This window comes from Pituophis catenifer, unplaced genomic scaffold (genome assembly GCF_029215685.1).
Source record: "Pituophis catenifer annectens isolate HBS135680 unplaced genomic scaffold, rPitCat1.0.hap2 SCAF_2, whole genome shotgun sequence".
Taxonomy (NCBI): Eukaryota; Metazoa; Chordata; class Lepidosauria; order Squamata; family Colubridae; genus Pituophis; species Pituophis catenifer.
In genome coordinates this window covers 11,820,742-11,835,775 of record NW_027256882.1, presented here as the reverse complement: position 1 = coordinate 11,835,775, position 15,034 = coordinate 11,820,742, and the positions used below count along the sequence as shown (strand labels likewise).

General features: G+C 44.5%; 2 protein-coding genes across 2 annotated transcripts in view; both read left to right on the top strand.

Annotated features, from left to right (window-relative positions):
- The first annotated feature begins 1,923 nt into the window (after nucleotides 1–1,923).
- Nucleotides 1,924–5,236, top strand: LOC139311757 (zinc finger protein 665-like). Its single transcript, XM_070936261.1, has 2 exons — nucleotides 1,924–2,008; nucleotides 3,405–5,236. The coding sequence occupies exons 1-2, from the start codon at nucleotides 1,939–1,941 to the stop codon at nucleotides 5,234–5,236; spliced, it is 1,902 nt and encodes a 633-aa protein (XP_070792362.1). The 5' UTR covers nucleotides 1,924–1,938.
- A 1,864-nt stretch (nucleotides 5,237–7,100) lies between these two features.
- Nucleotides 7,101–15,034, top strand: part of LOC139309842 (uncharacterized) — a 44,323-nt gene continuing 36,389 nt past the window's right edge. The window contains exons 1-4 of the mRNA XM_070934044.1: nucleotides 7,101–7,262; nucleotides 9,493–9,562; nucleotides 11,045–12,408; nucleotides 12,471–12,802. Coding sequence (XP_070790145.1) covers nucleotides 7,101–7,262; nucleotides 9,493–9,562; nucleotides 11,045–12,408; nucleotides 12,471–12,802 — 1,928 coding nt within the window. The remainder of the gene's footprint in view (nucleotides 7,263–9,492; nucleotides 9,563–11,044; nucleotides 12,409–12,470; nucleotides 12,803–15,034) is intronic.

The window sequence follows — 15,034 nt, the reverse complement described above, 5'->3', positions numbered from 1 at the left end:
TGGATGGAGTTGAGAAATATGGAATATTTAAAATTCATTTACTTACTATATTTTGTTATACACTCCATCTTCATTCTTAACTGGCACCTCACTCTGCCCCTCTTGGTCGTATTTTTTCCTTAGGTGTATAGCATGTGAAAGACTTAATTTGATTGACAACTGGAGAGAGTGAACTGTGAAGGCCAGGCTTTAAATACAGTCCATTTATGAGGAAAAGCCAGAGTTCATAGGAAGGGATTACAACTCCAAATACAGTTAGCAAGGTTACAGAGGCATGACAGCCGCCATCTCGGATCACTTCAGATCAGGGGCTGTTGGTCAAGAAAGGTGCTTGTTAGTTCCTTCAGCAAAGAAGCTGGACATGCCTCGAAGAGGGAAGCCTCCTCCATCCCTAATATGAGGCAATTTTTTTTCTAGTGCCTGATGTCTTTCACCAATATTTCATTTATTTATTTATTTATTTAAAATTCATACGCTTCCTTGAGAATTCGAATGGTATTGGGGCTTTTTTCCCCCTTCAGGACCACCATTTTGCTCTCCCACAGCTTCTCCTCATGTCCCGCAGAGGCTTTTATCATCCCAAATCAGGGGCTTAAAAAAGAAAAAAACAATATTAGCATCTTCCAGCTGGGAAGCCCTCCCCTGGGAGAGGCGTTTGGGGCGGAATCCCTCTGTGCTACCACCCTTCTAGTAGAAGAGAGCGTCTTTCTCCCTCAGAGACGCGGGAACTCCTAGCCCCGCCCCTTCCAACGGTTCTTTCCCGAAGGTTCTCTTCTCAAGATGCCCCAGAGATGTGCCCTGAGGGGAGTCCGCCTGGGCAGCGAACGAGAGGGCCGGGAGAGCCACCCGTTCCTCAGAAGGGCCTTTCTAGGGAGAAGCAGTCGCTCCCTTTAACCCTTGGAATTGCTGGAGAGATCGAGGAAGCCGGTGCCTTTGATGTCTGTCGTCTGCGAGTCTGTTCGGCCCCAATGGGGCTCGAGGGGCGGAGTTTGGTTCCTCCTCCTGCGGCCTCAAATATATGTTAATCTGCCAATGAATAATGTATCCAGGGACTATGAAGTCTGAGTTTTGACCTGGACAGCCACTTGTCCGAAATGGGATAGGCCAGGGTCTCCTGCCAGGGCAGGGGACTGGACTAGAAGACCTCCAGGATCCCTTCCAGCTCTATTCTATTTTCAACTCTGCAACTCTGCCCTCTCCAATACTGTCAGAGGGGGGAAAATGGTGTCAGCTCCCTTGCTTAGCAGAACAGAAGCTGGTTAGATGGCTTTGTGCCAATTATTCGATCTGACCTACCCCGCAGAGCTGATTTTTTTAAAAAAAATTAAAAACAAAAGAGGGACCAACCTGAGTTCCACAAAATAAGGGTGGGATGTAAATTGTTTTTAAAAATAGACACCATCTGTAAGCTTGATAACCCCTTGTCTGATTAATGATCAAAATATATTGTGATACCAGTGAAGTTCATCTCTTGGTGAGTAAACAGAAATAGCTACATAGATATGCATTGTCCCAAATATACTTTTTCAAGAGGCAACTGGACTTTGGGGGGGGGGGGGTTGAAGACTTTTAGCTTCTTATCCAAGAAACATCTTCAAAGAAAAATCCAGAAAGTCCAGTTGCTTCTTGAAAAAGCACCTTTGGGACAACCATGACAGCAGATGACTTGAGAATCTCCATAGACATATTGTTACTGTAGCTCTTCATTCTACTTTCAATATTTTATTTTTGCAGTATCTCTCAAGAGACTTCCCCTCTTCTCCATATTCTGCTAGGGCCCTGGGGTTTTAGTAAAGCTATCCAAGGGAAAGCTCTAGTCTCCTGGTGATTACAAGCAAATCTAAGCATAGCCTTCTATGGACAGGATATGAAATTGGATTTCCTGGTGGTGTGTTATCCATGCACCATCCAATGCGAAATTCACAGCAGGGGGAGCAGATGCTGCCTTTTCCTGCAACGGAGGGGAAGATAGCTATTGTCAAGCACGACAGACCTGCAGAAAAATTCCGTAGGCGGGGATAACTTCTGTTATTCAAACAAGGGACAGCCACAGCAAAGGAAAGCAAGTTTTTTTAAAAATAAAAAAAACCCTGTTTGTTTGCAAAAAGAGGTTTCCGCTGGGAAAGTGACTATAGTCTCAACTGTGGCGTGGGAAGATGGGAACAATGTCCAAACTTTACACCCGCAAGCTCCTAAACCCTAATTCCTCCCCGGGGGATCACCTCGGGCGTCCGCTCCCCTTTGCTTCCCAGGATTAAAATAGGATCAGCCCGGGGGCGCCCTTTTGCCAAGAGCTTTCCGGTCAGCGGGAAGGCGTTTATAGGATCTCGGAGAACCTGGAGGAGAAGGAGGGAAGAGGGAGGGGCCTCTACAGGGAGAAACGCTCTCTGTTTGCACTTTAAATCCCTGGCGGTGGGAGAGAGGTGCAGTTTACGGGCTGTGCTGGAGGAGCTGCGAGGAAGGCGTTGCGCGGATCCTGCCCTGCGCGCCTCTCTCGCGGAACGGAGTCCGGGCGAGGGGCAGAGCCGCCTTTCCCTGCCGGCGTGAAGGTAACGAGCTTCCACTTTCCTTTCCCTTCGGGTAGTTCTGGGTGAGAGGAAAAGTTCTTGACTTTTAGATGCTGCTTTTTGGGTCTCCCATAAGATTGTTCCTGCAGTCAAAACTTTCTCCTGGAATAGTTTGCCTCTCGGAGTTGCGGGTGCCCCAATCACTGGAGGCTTTCAAAAATAAACCGGACAGCCATTTGACCGGAATAGTATAAAGGGTTGGACTAGAAGATCTCTGAGGTCTCTTCCAGTTTTAGGATTCTGTGTTCTATGATCATTTCCCATGGAGCTTTCTCTGATGCTGTGTCACGTCCAGAAGCCTTGGATTGAAATGGCTGCTGAATTTCCCGGAGGAATTCCTGTGAGCCCTCCGTCATCGCCCCATTATTCCTTCGCTGATGCCAGATTGCTATGAACCGAGGGGGGAGGGAGCCCAGAAACGAAACCATTCCCAATGCCTCTTCAAGCATGGGAATGGAATGGAGACAAGGGCCATGCCCGCCAAGCATCAGAACTGTTACCAAAACAATGTGCTTGAATCCCATTGGACACGACGGAGATAATTGGGGGGGAAGGGCTTGGGAGAGGGGAAAGTGACTGGGCAGTCTTCGCCTCCCAAAGCTCACATCTGGCCTTCTCCTATCTTGTAACCACTTAGCTTTAAAAGTAAAAGTAAACCTTCCACTATGAATCCAGTTGAAGGCTCTTTCCTCCTAAATGACCAGGTAAGAGAGAAAGGAGGATGGTCCCTCCCTTGGTGCCATTGTTCAGGGGGAGTCACTCAGGAAGATCCCCCTCAGAAGGGAGACAAAGGGGCCTTCTGATGCCCTTTAATCCTTTTTTCTTTTTTTCCCCATGTAGGTGATGGATTGAAGATAGTGGATGCTGGCCAAGAGATGGCAACCCCTTTTCTAACAGTCAATAAGGAAGTTGCAGAAAGAATGAGTGAAAAGGAAAGGCCTGAAGAAAAGGAGTTAAAGGAGGAGCTGGGGAAACACCCTAGTTCCCAATATGCAGATATCAGCGTTTTCTTGCACAGTGATGATCCCCAAGAAAAAGGAGCATGTCCAGGATGCGGAAAAATACTCAGAGGTGAATTGGGATTATGTGACTGTTATACAAGCCATCCCCTTACGTTCCATAAAAACATTCCCAAAATAGAGGATTCATACCAAGGCCTGGAATTTGGAGAAAACATCACTCAGAAAAATCACCTGAATTTATATCAGAGTGTCCACGAAGATAGGAAGCAGCATCAATGCATCACCTGCGGAAAGAGCTTCAAAACCAGTGCAGCCCTTATTTCCCACCAAAGCATCCACAGAGAGGAGAGGTTGTATCAATGCAGGGAGGGTAGAACGAGGTTTCCTTGGAGCAAGGAACCAAATCCCAGGAAAAAAAGCCCCACTGGGAATTATTCATGTAAATGCCTGGAATGTGGGAAGAGCTTCCGCTCTGCAACTCACCTCACTTTCCACAATAGAATCCATACCGGGGAAAAGCCATATCATTGCACAGTGTGTGGGAAGAGTTTCACTCAAAATGGCAATTTCAATGTACATAAGAGGATTCACACTGGAGAGAAGCCGTATCATTGCACAGAATGTGGGAAATGCTTCAGGACCTCCAGTGAGCTTAATTCCCATAAGACAGTTCACACAGAGGAGAAACCCTATGAATGCTTGGAGTGTGGAAAACGCTTCAGCAGAAGTGGTGCTCTAACCTTACATAATAGGATGCATAAGGGGGAGAAACCTTATAAATGCCTGCACTGTGGAAAGAGTTGCAGTCAAAAAGTCCACCTTAAGTCACACGAGAGGATCCACACGGGGGAAAAACCATTTCAATGCATGGAGTGTGGAAAGAACTTCCGTGACTCAACAAGCCTTACTGCCCATCACCGAATCCACACAGGGGAGAAGCCCTTTCAATGCCTGCAGTGTGGAAAGTGCTTTGCCAGTTCTGTTGGCCTTCGTGCCCACAAACAAACCCACACAGGGGAGAAACCATACAAATGCATGGAGTGTGGAAAGAACTTCCGTAAATTCAGCCACTTAACATCCCATAGAAATACCCACACTGGGGAGAAACCATATCAATGCACTGAGTGTGGGAAGCGCTTCAGACAAACAAGTCACCTTAATATCCATAAAAGGATCCACACAGGGGAAAAGCCCTATAAGTGTACTGAATGTGACAAATGCTTCACCGACTCAGGGGCCCTTGTTCGACACAAAAGGATGCACTCTGGAGAAAAACCATTTGAATGCAAGGAATGTGGAAGAAGCTTCAGTCAAAAAAGAACTTTTATAATACATTACAGAATCCACACTGGGGAGAAACCCTACAAATGCACTGCATGTGAAAAGAGCTTCAGTGATCCTCAAGAACTTGCTTCCCATGAAAGGATCCACACTGGGGAAAAACCCTATAAATGTGTGGAGTGTGGAAAGGGCTGTAGGACCACCAGTGACCTTAGTTCCCATAAACGGACCCACACAGGTGAAAAGCCCTATCAGTGTGGTGAGTGTGGAAAGTGCTTTAGTCAAAACAGTTCCTTTAATAGCCATAGAAGAATTCACTCGGGAGAGAAACCATATAAATGTATGGAGTGTGGAAAGTGCTACACACATAGCAATAGTCTTAATTACCATAGGAGGACACACACAGGTGAGAAACCACATAAATGAGTTGAATGTAAAAAAGTAATTAGTAAAAATCAGTGTATTATCTGTAGAAAGATTCATTCACAGAAGCCATTAAATGTATCGTGTGGAAAGAGCTTTATTTAAAACATTTCCCTTATTTTTCTTGCAAAAGAATTTGCTCATTGTAGAAACTACGTAAGGTTACAAAAGTTGTTCAGTGCCTCTTGTTTACCTATTCCCATAATACTGAAGGCACTTCCTTCAGAAGAGTGAACTCATAAATGGTGCCACTGGGAGGAATAGCCATATATGTATCTGTAGTGTGGAAAGAACTTCAGTGGTTCCATTTTTGATCAAAATGGATAGGTGGTGTGGATTAAGATTAGTAAAAAATGAATTAAGAGTGAAGGAAGGGAAAGAGAAGAAATAAAATGGTCGACCAAGGAGTTTATAGGACACCTATGGAAGAGCTTCAATTTACTACAAGAGGGACGCCAAAATCTTGTCTGTGTAATAGGTGCAATATACCTTGCCTTAATGGAATGTAACTAAGCATATGCCCCAAATATAAATATGCAGTGAGGTATTGGAAACACCCAGGTTTTATTAAATCATTGCCAAATGGAATGTAAGTGGTTTTTTTCCCTTCCTAAAATTTACTTGTGAATTGGGTTGAGGATGCCAACATACATTGTTGGGAACAGACATCTGTGCCGATTATGAATAGAAACTAATCAAGGAGAGAAGGAACCTAGAACTAAGAAGAAATTCCCTGACAAAACAATTAGCCAGTGGAACAACTTGCCTCCAGAAGTTGTAAATTCTCCAACATTGGAAGTTTTTAAGAAGAGATTGAATAACCATTTGTCTGAAGTGATGTAGGAGTAGCACTGAATTGGAATAGAAGACCTCCAAAGTCCCTTCCAACTCTGTTATTGTATTCTATTCTATTCCAGCCTAGTCTAACCTATCCCTATCCTATTCCTTCCTAATATATACCTGTGAATTGGGTGGAGGATGCCAATTTACATTGTTGGGAACAGACATTTGTGCTGATTATGGATGGGCAAAACGTACAAATGGCTACAGACATAAGTGTGAATACATTTCAACATTATTTTGATTGTAAGTTGGAATTGATATGGGGTGCCTTCTGTTGCACAGAATCCCTGGTTAGTGGTGTATAGTATGTGAAAGACATAATTTGATTCTTGACAACTGGAGAGAGAACTGTGAAGGCCAGGCTCTAAATACAATCCATTTATGAGGAAAAGCCCAAGTTCATAGGAAGGGATTACAACTCCAAATACAGTTAGCAAGGTTACAGAGGTGTGACAGCCGCCATCTCGGATCACTTCAGATCAGGGGCTGTTGGTCAAGAAAGATGCTTGTTAGTACCATCAACAAAGAAGCTGGATGTGCCTCGAAGAGGGAAGCCTCCTTCATCGCTATATGAGGCAATTTTTTTTCTAGTGCCTGATGTCTTTGGCCAATATTTCATTTATTTATTTATTTATTTATTTATTTATTTATTTATTTATTTATTTATTTATTTATTTATTTATTTATTTATTTAAAATTCATACGCTTCCTTGAGAATTCGAATGGTATTGGGGCTTTTTTCCCCCTTCAGGACCACCATTTTGCTCTCCCACAGCTTCTCCTCATGTCCCGCAGAGGCTTTTATCATCCCAAATCAGGGGCTTAAAAAAGAAAAAAAAAAGTATTAGCATCTTCCAGCTGGGAAGTCCTCCCCTGGGAGAGGCGTTTGGGGCGGAATCCCTCTGTGCTACCACCCTTCTAGTAGAAGAGAGCGTCTTTCTCCCTCAGAGATGCGGGAACTCCTAGCCCCGCCCCTTCCAACGGTTCTTTCCCGAAGGTTCTCTTCTCAAGATGCCCCAAAGAGATGTGCCCTGAGGCGATTCCGCCTGGGCAGAGAAGGAGAGGGCCGGAAGGGCCACCCGCTCCTCAGAAGGGCCTTTCTAGGGAGAAGCACTCGTTCCCTTTAATCCTTGGAGCTGCTGGAGAGATCGAGGAAGCTGGTGCCTTTGATGTCTGTCGTCTGCGAGTCTGTTCGGCCCCAATGGGGCTCGAGGGGCGGAGTTTGGTTCCTCCTCCTGCGGCCTCAAATATATGTTAATCTGCCAATGAATAATGTATCCAGAGACTATGAAGTCTGAGTTTTGACCTGGACAGCCACTTGTCTGAAATGGGATAGGCCAGGGTCTCCTGCCAGGGCAGGGGACTGGACTAGAAGACCTTTAGGATCCCTTCCAGCTCTATTCTATTTTCAACTCTGCAACTCTGCCCTCTCCAATACTGTCAGAGGGGGAAAAAATGGTGTCAGCTCCCTTGCTTAGCAGTACACACAGAGAGACCAATCACACTTGGCCATAAAGAATTCTATTCTATTCTATAAACTCTAATCCCTATTTATGCACAGAAGCTGGCTGATGGCTTTTATTCTATCTGACCTACCCCGCAGGGCTGATATAAAACAACAACAACAAAAGGGACCACCTTGTTTCCACAATATAAAGGTGAGATATAAATTGTTTTTAAAAATAGTGTTGGAAGAAACATCCTTCTGGGTTCTGCTCCAAGTGGGGAAAACAGACACTGGAAACATGGAGACTGCTTGGAAAGATGGTTTAATGGTGGACAGGATCACATGGCTTGAGTTCCTGAACAGAAAAAGGGGCAGATACAGTAAATCCTCGGGTTTTTATGCTCTCTCTGGCTCTGCATTTCTTGGGGCCCTGAAAGAGTATCCTGATTGGTTGTCAGACTCCCAGGGGGTGGGGGCCTTGCTGGCTGATGGTCACATGTGCTTCCCAGGTCACATGTGGTTTCTGCTGCTATTGTGTAGAGGGCTAATCCTATCTTTGGCAATTCCTACTATGGCTCTGCCTGAAGGAGGTAGATCTTTGTTATGTAGAATAGACTGGCCCAGGCCTTAATGGCCCATTGACAAAGGGTGGGGGGCAGGAAGGTGGGAGCTGCTTTGTCTGTAAAATATGCTTCTCATATTTCTTATCCAGGGAAATATAATATTCTGCCTTTTTCATATTTCCTAAAATATTTCACTCTTCCAGGAAAGGGGTGGGTGCTACCTTCCTACAATAGACACCATCTGTAAGTTTGATAACCCCTTGTCCGATTAGTGATCAAAATATATTGTGGTATAGGTGAAGCTCATCTCCTGGTGAGTAAACAGAAATAGCTACTTAGTTACTCATTGTCCCAAATGTACATTTTGAAGAGGCAACTGGACTTTCTGGGGTTTTTTGAAGATGTTTCCCTTCTCATCCAAGAAACATCTTCAAAGAAAAGCCAGAAAGTCCAGTTTCCTCTTGAAAAAGCACCTTTGGGACAACCATGATGCAGATGACTGAGAATCTCCATAGACATATTGTTACTGTAGCTCTTCATTCCACTTTCAATATTTTATTTTTGCAGTATCTCTCAAGAGACTTCCCCTCTTCTCCATATTCTGCTAGGGCCCTGGGGTTTTAGTAAAGCTATCCAAGGGAAAGCTCTAGTCTCCTGGTGATTACAAGCAAATCTAAGCATAGCCTTCTATGGACAGGATATGAAATTGGATGTCCCAGTTCTGCTTGGATTTCGTGTCTTATCTATGCAGGATCCCGCTTCAATGCTAAATTCACAGCAGGGGGAGCAGATGCTGCTTTTTACTGCAACGGAGGGGAAGATAGCTATTGTCAAGCACAACAGACCTGCAGAAAAATTCCGTAGGCGGGGATAACTTCTGTTATTCAAACAAGGGACAGCCACAGCAAAGGAAAGCAAGTTTTTTTTTAAAATAAAAAAACCCTGTTTCTTTGCAAAAAGAGGTTTCCGCTGGGAAAGTGACTGTAGTCTCAACTGTGGCGTGGGAAGATGGGAACAACGTCCAAACTTTACGCCCTCAAACTCCTAAACCCTAATTGCTCTCTGACGATCACCTCGGGAGTCCGCTCCCCTTTGCTTCCCAGGATTAAGATAGGATCCGCCCGGGGGCGCCCTCTTGTCAAAAGCTTTCGGTCGGTGGGAGAGACTCTGTCTATAGCAGTGTTTCTCAACCTTGGAAGCTTGAAGATGGGTGGACTTCAACTCCCAGAATTCCGTAGCCAGCGCTGCTGGCTGGGGGATTCTGGGAGTTGAAGTCCACCCATCTTCAAGCTACTAAGGTTGAGAAGCACTGGTCTATAGGATCTCGGAGAACCTGGAGGATTAGGGAGGAGAGAGGGGACTCTATAGGGAGAAACAATCTCTGTTTGCAGTTTAAATCGCCCTAGGTGGGCCCTTCCGTAAAGGTGCAGTTTACGGGCTGTGCTGGGAAGGCAGCGGCGCTGGAGGAGGTGCGAGGTAGGCGTTGCCCGAAAATTGCCCTGGACGCCTCTCTCAGGGAGCGGAATCCGGGCGAGGGGCAAAGCCTGCCGGCAAGGGGATAAGCAGCTTCCACTTTCGTTTCCCTTCGGCTAGTTCTGGGTGAGAGGGGAAAGTTCTTGACTTTTAGATGCTGCTTTTTTGAATCTCCCATAAGATTGTTTCTGCAGTCAACACTTTCTCCTGGAATAGTTTGCCTTCTGGAGTTGCGGCTACCCCAATCACTGGAGATTCTCTAAAATAAACTGGACAGCCATTTAACTGGGTTGGTCCCATTGGACACCAGGGAGATAATGTGGGGGAAGGGCTTGGGAGAGTGGGCAGTCTTCACCTGCAAACCTCAGATCTGGCCTTCTCCTATCTCCGCTTCCAATGCAGTTGAAGGGTCCTTCCTCCTAAATGACCAGGTAGGAGAGAAAGGAGGATGGTCCCTCCCTTGGTTCCATTGTTCAGGGGGAGTCACTCAGGAAGATCCCCCTCAGAAGGGAGAAAGGGTCCTTCTGATGCCCTTTAATCCTCAGGATTGAATTTGCCCCAGTTTCTTTCCTTCATGAATTCCTTTTCATTTGTTATTTGCTTGTTTTATATCATCAGTGGAAAAAGTATTGTGCCAGTATAGTGCATTTAAAAAGGATATTGCAGATTAACAGAGTTGGAAGGGATCTTGTAGGTCATCTAGTCCAACCTCCCCAAGCAGGAGACCACACCTACACCATTTCCAACAAATGGCAGTCCAGTCTCTTCTTGAAAGCCTCCAGTGATGAAGCTCCCACAACTTCCAAAGGCAACTTCTGTTCCATTGGTTGACTGTTCTCACTGTCAGAAAATTTCTCCTTATTTCTAGGTTGAATCTCTCCTTGGTCAGTTTCCATCCATTATGCCTTGTCTGGCCCTCAGGTGCCTTGGAAAATAGCCTGACCCTTCCTCTCTTGGGCAACCCCTCAAATATTGGAAGACTGCCATCATGTCTTCCCTAGTCCTTCTCTTCACTTCACCTTCTCTTCTGCATTGTAGGTTCAAGAATATTGTTAGGATGTTTGATAGCAAGCAAGTCCTTTGCTGTTTTATCTGAAATAGTATGGGGTTTCCTACCTAAGCAGGGGGTTGGACTAGAAGACCTCCAAAGTCCCTTCCAACTCTCGCATTATTATTATTTTTTAAAATCAAATTTTAAATTTGATTTATATGCCGCCCTTCTCCGGAGACTCAAGGCGGCTTACAATGCGTTAAGCAATGGGTTAAGCATTATGGGTTTGCACAGATCTTATATCAACTAGATATGAAGCATAACACCATGTTTTGAACACAACTTGATAAGTGCAGAGAAGAATCACAGCTAAAAGAAAAAAGATCGTGGTGAGAGTTTTAGTAATGTTCAAATAAGGAATGCAACAATGATGCTTAATCCCTTTCACACCTCAGTTTGTGTCAACTTTCCTTTTTTCTTTTTTTCCCATGTAGGTGATGGATTGAAGATAGTGGATGCTGGCCAAGAGATGGCAACCCCTTTTCTAACAGTCAATAAGGAAGTTGCAGAAAGAATGAGTGAAAAGGAAAGGCCTGAAGAAAAGGAGTTAAAGGAGGAGCTGGGGAAACACCCTAGTTCCCAATATGCAGATATCAGCGTTTTCTTGCACAGTGATGATCCCCAAGAAAAAGGAGCATGTCCAGGATGCGGAAAAATACTCAGAGGTGAATTGAGATTATGTGACTGTTATACAAGCCATCCCCTTACGTTCCATAAAAACATTCCCAAAACAGAGGATCCATTCCAAGGCCTGGAATTTGGAGAAAACATCAGTCAGAAAAATCACCTGAATTCATATCAGAGTGTCCACGAAGATAGGAAGCAGCATCAATGCATCACCTGCGGAAAGAGCTTCAAAACCAGTGCAGCCCTTACCTCCCACCAAAGCATCCACAGAGAGGAGAGGTTGTATCAATGCAGGGAGGGTAGAACGAGGTTTCCTTGGAGCAAGGAACCAAATCCCAGGAAAAAAGGCCCCACTGGGAATTATTCATGTAAATGCCTGGAATGTGGGAAGAGCTTCCGCTATGCAAGTGACCTCACTTATCACAATAGGATCCATACAGGAGAAAAGCCATATCATTGCATGGTGTGCGGAAAGAATTTCACCCACAATAGCAATTTCGATTTACATAAGAGGGTCCACACCGGAGAGAAGCCATGTAAATGCACAGAGTGTGGGAAATGCTTTAGGACCTGCAGTGCCCTTACTCAGCATAAGAGGATTCACACAGGGGAGAAACCCTATGAATGCTTGGAGTGTGGAATAAGCTTCAATAGACGTGATACGCTAACTAAACATAATAGGATGCATAAAGGAGAGAAATCTTATAAATGCCTGCACTGTGGAAACAGCTTCAGTCAAAAAGTTCATCTTAAGTCACACGAGAGGATCCACACGGGGGAAAAACCATTTCAATGCATGGAGTGTGGAAAAAGCTTCCGTTTATCTGGTAATCTTACTGCCCATCACAGAATCCACACAGGGGAGAAGCCCTTTCAGTGCCTGCAGTGTGGAAAGTGCTTTGCCACCTCTGGCTCCTTTCAAACCCATAAACGGACCCACACGGGAGAGAAACCGTACAAATGCCTGGAGTGTGGAAAGAGCTTCTGTAAACCCAGCCACCTAACTTCCCATACAAGAATCCACACTGGAGAGAAACCGTATCAATGCATCGAGTGTGGAAAGCACTTCAATCAAACAAGTAACCTTAATAGCCATAAAAGGATCCACACAGGGGAAAAGCCCTATAAGTGCACCGAATGTGGCAAATGCTTCTACGACTCGGGGGCCCTTGTCTGCCACAAAAGGATGCACTCTGGAGAGAAACCATTTGAATGCAAGGAATGTGGAAAAAGCTTCAGTCAGAAAAAAAATTTTGTAATACATTACAGAATTCACACTGGGAGAAACCCTACAAATGCACTGCGTGTGAAAAGAGCTTCAGTGATCCTCAAGAACTTGCGTCCCATGAAAGGATCCACACTGGGGAAAAACCCTATAAATGTGTGGTGTGTGGAAAGGGCTGTAGGACCACCAGTGACCTTAGTTCCCATAAGCGGACCCACACAGGTGAAAAGCCGTATCAGTGTGGTGAGTGTGGAAAGTGCTTTAGTCAAAACAGTTCCCTTAGTAGCCATAGAAGAATTCACTCAGGAGAGAAACCCTATAAATGTATGGAGTGTGGAAAGTGCTATACAGATAGCAGTGGTCTTAATTGCCATAGGAGGATACATACGGGTGAGAAACCATATAAATGAGTTGAATGTAAAAAAGCAATTACTTGGAATCAGTAATATAACATCCATAGAAACATTCAGCCACTGAAGGAGCCTGGCAGGCCTGAAGGCTGAAAGGTAAAAGTGGGCTTCCATTAAATGTATCAAACCTGGAAAGAGCTGCATTTAAAATACTTCCCTTATTTTTCTTGCAAAAGGATTTGCTCAGTGGAGAAAGTAGGTAAATGTTTCAAGGTTATAAAAGTGTTTTGGTGCCTCTTTTTTTGCTTATTCCCATAAATTGATTTACCTGGAAGAAAATAAATATACTGAATATGGAAATTATTTCTGAATTAGCAGAAACCTTACTTTCCATAAAAAGACAATGTAAATGAAGGGAGCCTTAATGGAGTTTTAGGGTGAAAGGTATCCTTCTCATCAGAGGATCCATTTAGAAGGGAAATCATATACACGCATGACATGCTGGAAACTTCAGAACCGAAGCAATTATAATTCCTATGGGAAAATACATATTGGGGAGGAACCATGTGTCACGAATGCAGAAGTGTATGAGTGCACAATCATTCATCTTATACCCCATAGGAGGATGAAATTTTATAAATTCATGGAAGTGTGAAAAGTGCCTTAAAGGAGCAGAATCTTTTGTATAAAGAGATGTATAAAGGGTAGAATTATACGAATCAACTGAGTGTGCCAAACGATTAAAACATCTACACAGGTAGCCCTTGATTTACAACAATGGAGCCCAACATTTCTGTCACTAAGTGAAACTCGTTAAGTGTGTTTTGCCCCACTTCATGACCTTTCTTGCCACAGTTGCTAAGTGAATCATTGCAGTTGTTAAATTAATCAAACCGTTGTTAAGCGAATTTGGCTTCCTGGTTGATTTTACTTGTTGAGAGGTTGCTAAAAAGGGATCACGTGACCCCGGGACACAACAACTGTCATAGATATGAATCAGTTGCCAAATGTCTGAATTTTGATCACATGACCAATGTGAAAGCTGGTCATGTGTCACCTTTTCCAGTGCCATTGTAACTTTGGACGTTCACTAAACGAACTGTTGTAAGTCAAGGACTGCCTGTAGTCCTGATCTGTTGATCATAATGTGCTGGTAATGGATGGAAGATTGGAAGAAACAGTTCTACCTGGTCAGGAGAAGGGAGAAAAGTATTGATGAGCTTGGAAGGGATGAAGGAGAGGCACATACAGGTAAGGTTTTCCAACAGTTAACCTACACTGAAACAAGCTGAAATTCTCAGCATTTATCCATACTGTTCACCACACCTAGCCTTTCTTGGAAGGCTCAACATTGCAATAATGCTCTTGACCACTAGAGGCATTAGAGATAGTTCCAGGACTCTGCATTCTGCACTTCCTTTGCATCCAGACGCTTAGCTTAAAGTGAGAATTATCTAAATAGGCTAGAACTCCCTGATTATTTTTACTTCAGCCTGTGTCCTCTATGACTACTTTTTCTTTCTTTCACACTTAGGCTCGTGCAATTGTCCTCTACTCAATTCCTCATAAAATGGATGCTCCCTCACATTCCTGTATTAAAATAGTTTTTTTTCAGAACTGCCACCATATGCTTGAGCGCCACATTCACTAGCTGTCAGTCCGCCATGGACGGGGGAGGCAGAGGGGGCAATGCTCAGAGGAAAGGAAAGGAATGTGCCTCAGTGAAAGTGCCTCTCAGCAGTGGTGAAATCCTTTGTGGATTGCCACCGGTTTGTTCCATACGTAGCGCGTGCCAAATGTGCTGTGCGTGCACATGCACAGCACGCACCAAAAGCATGCTGCACGTGCATGCACAGTGTGCACCAAATCTGCGCTTCGCATGGAAAAAAGTTTTCAGTAGGTAAGTAGAACAGCGAGGGGTGGGGGAACAGCTGTGTCGAGTGATTTAGCTTCACTAGAAAGCAAGATTTCCTACTTTCTAGCGAATATAAACCATGCGGCACAGCTAATCATCAGAAATACCAGTTCGGACAATCTGGTAGCTTTTTTAAACTGCCAGTTCGACTGAACTGGTAGCATTTTTTAACTACAGGTTCATCCAAAACGGTAGTTTTTATCACTACCGGTTAACCCGAACTGGAGCAAACCGGTAGCATTTTACCCCTGTCTCTCACTGACAAACTTCAAGGTCATTGCCCTGGGAGAAGGCTGCATCTGCAAGA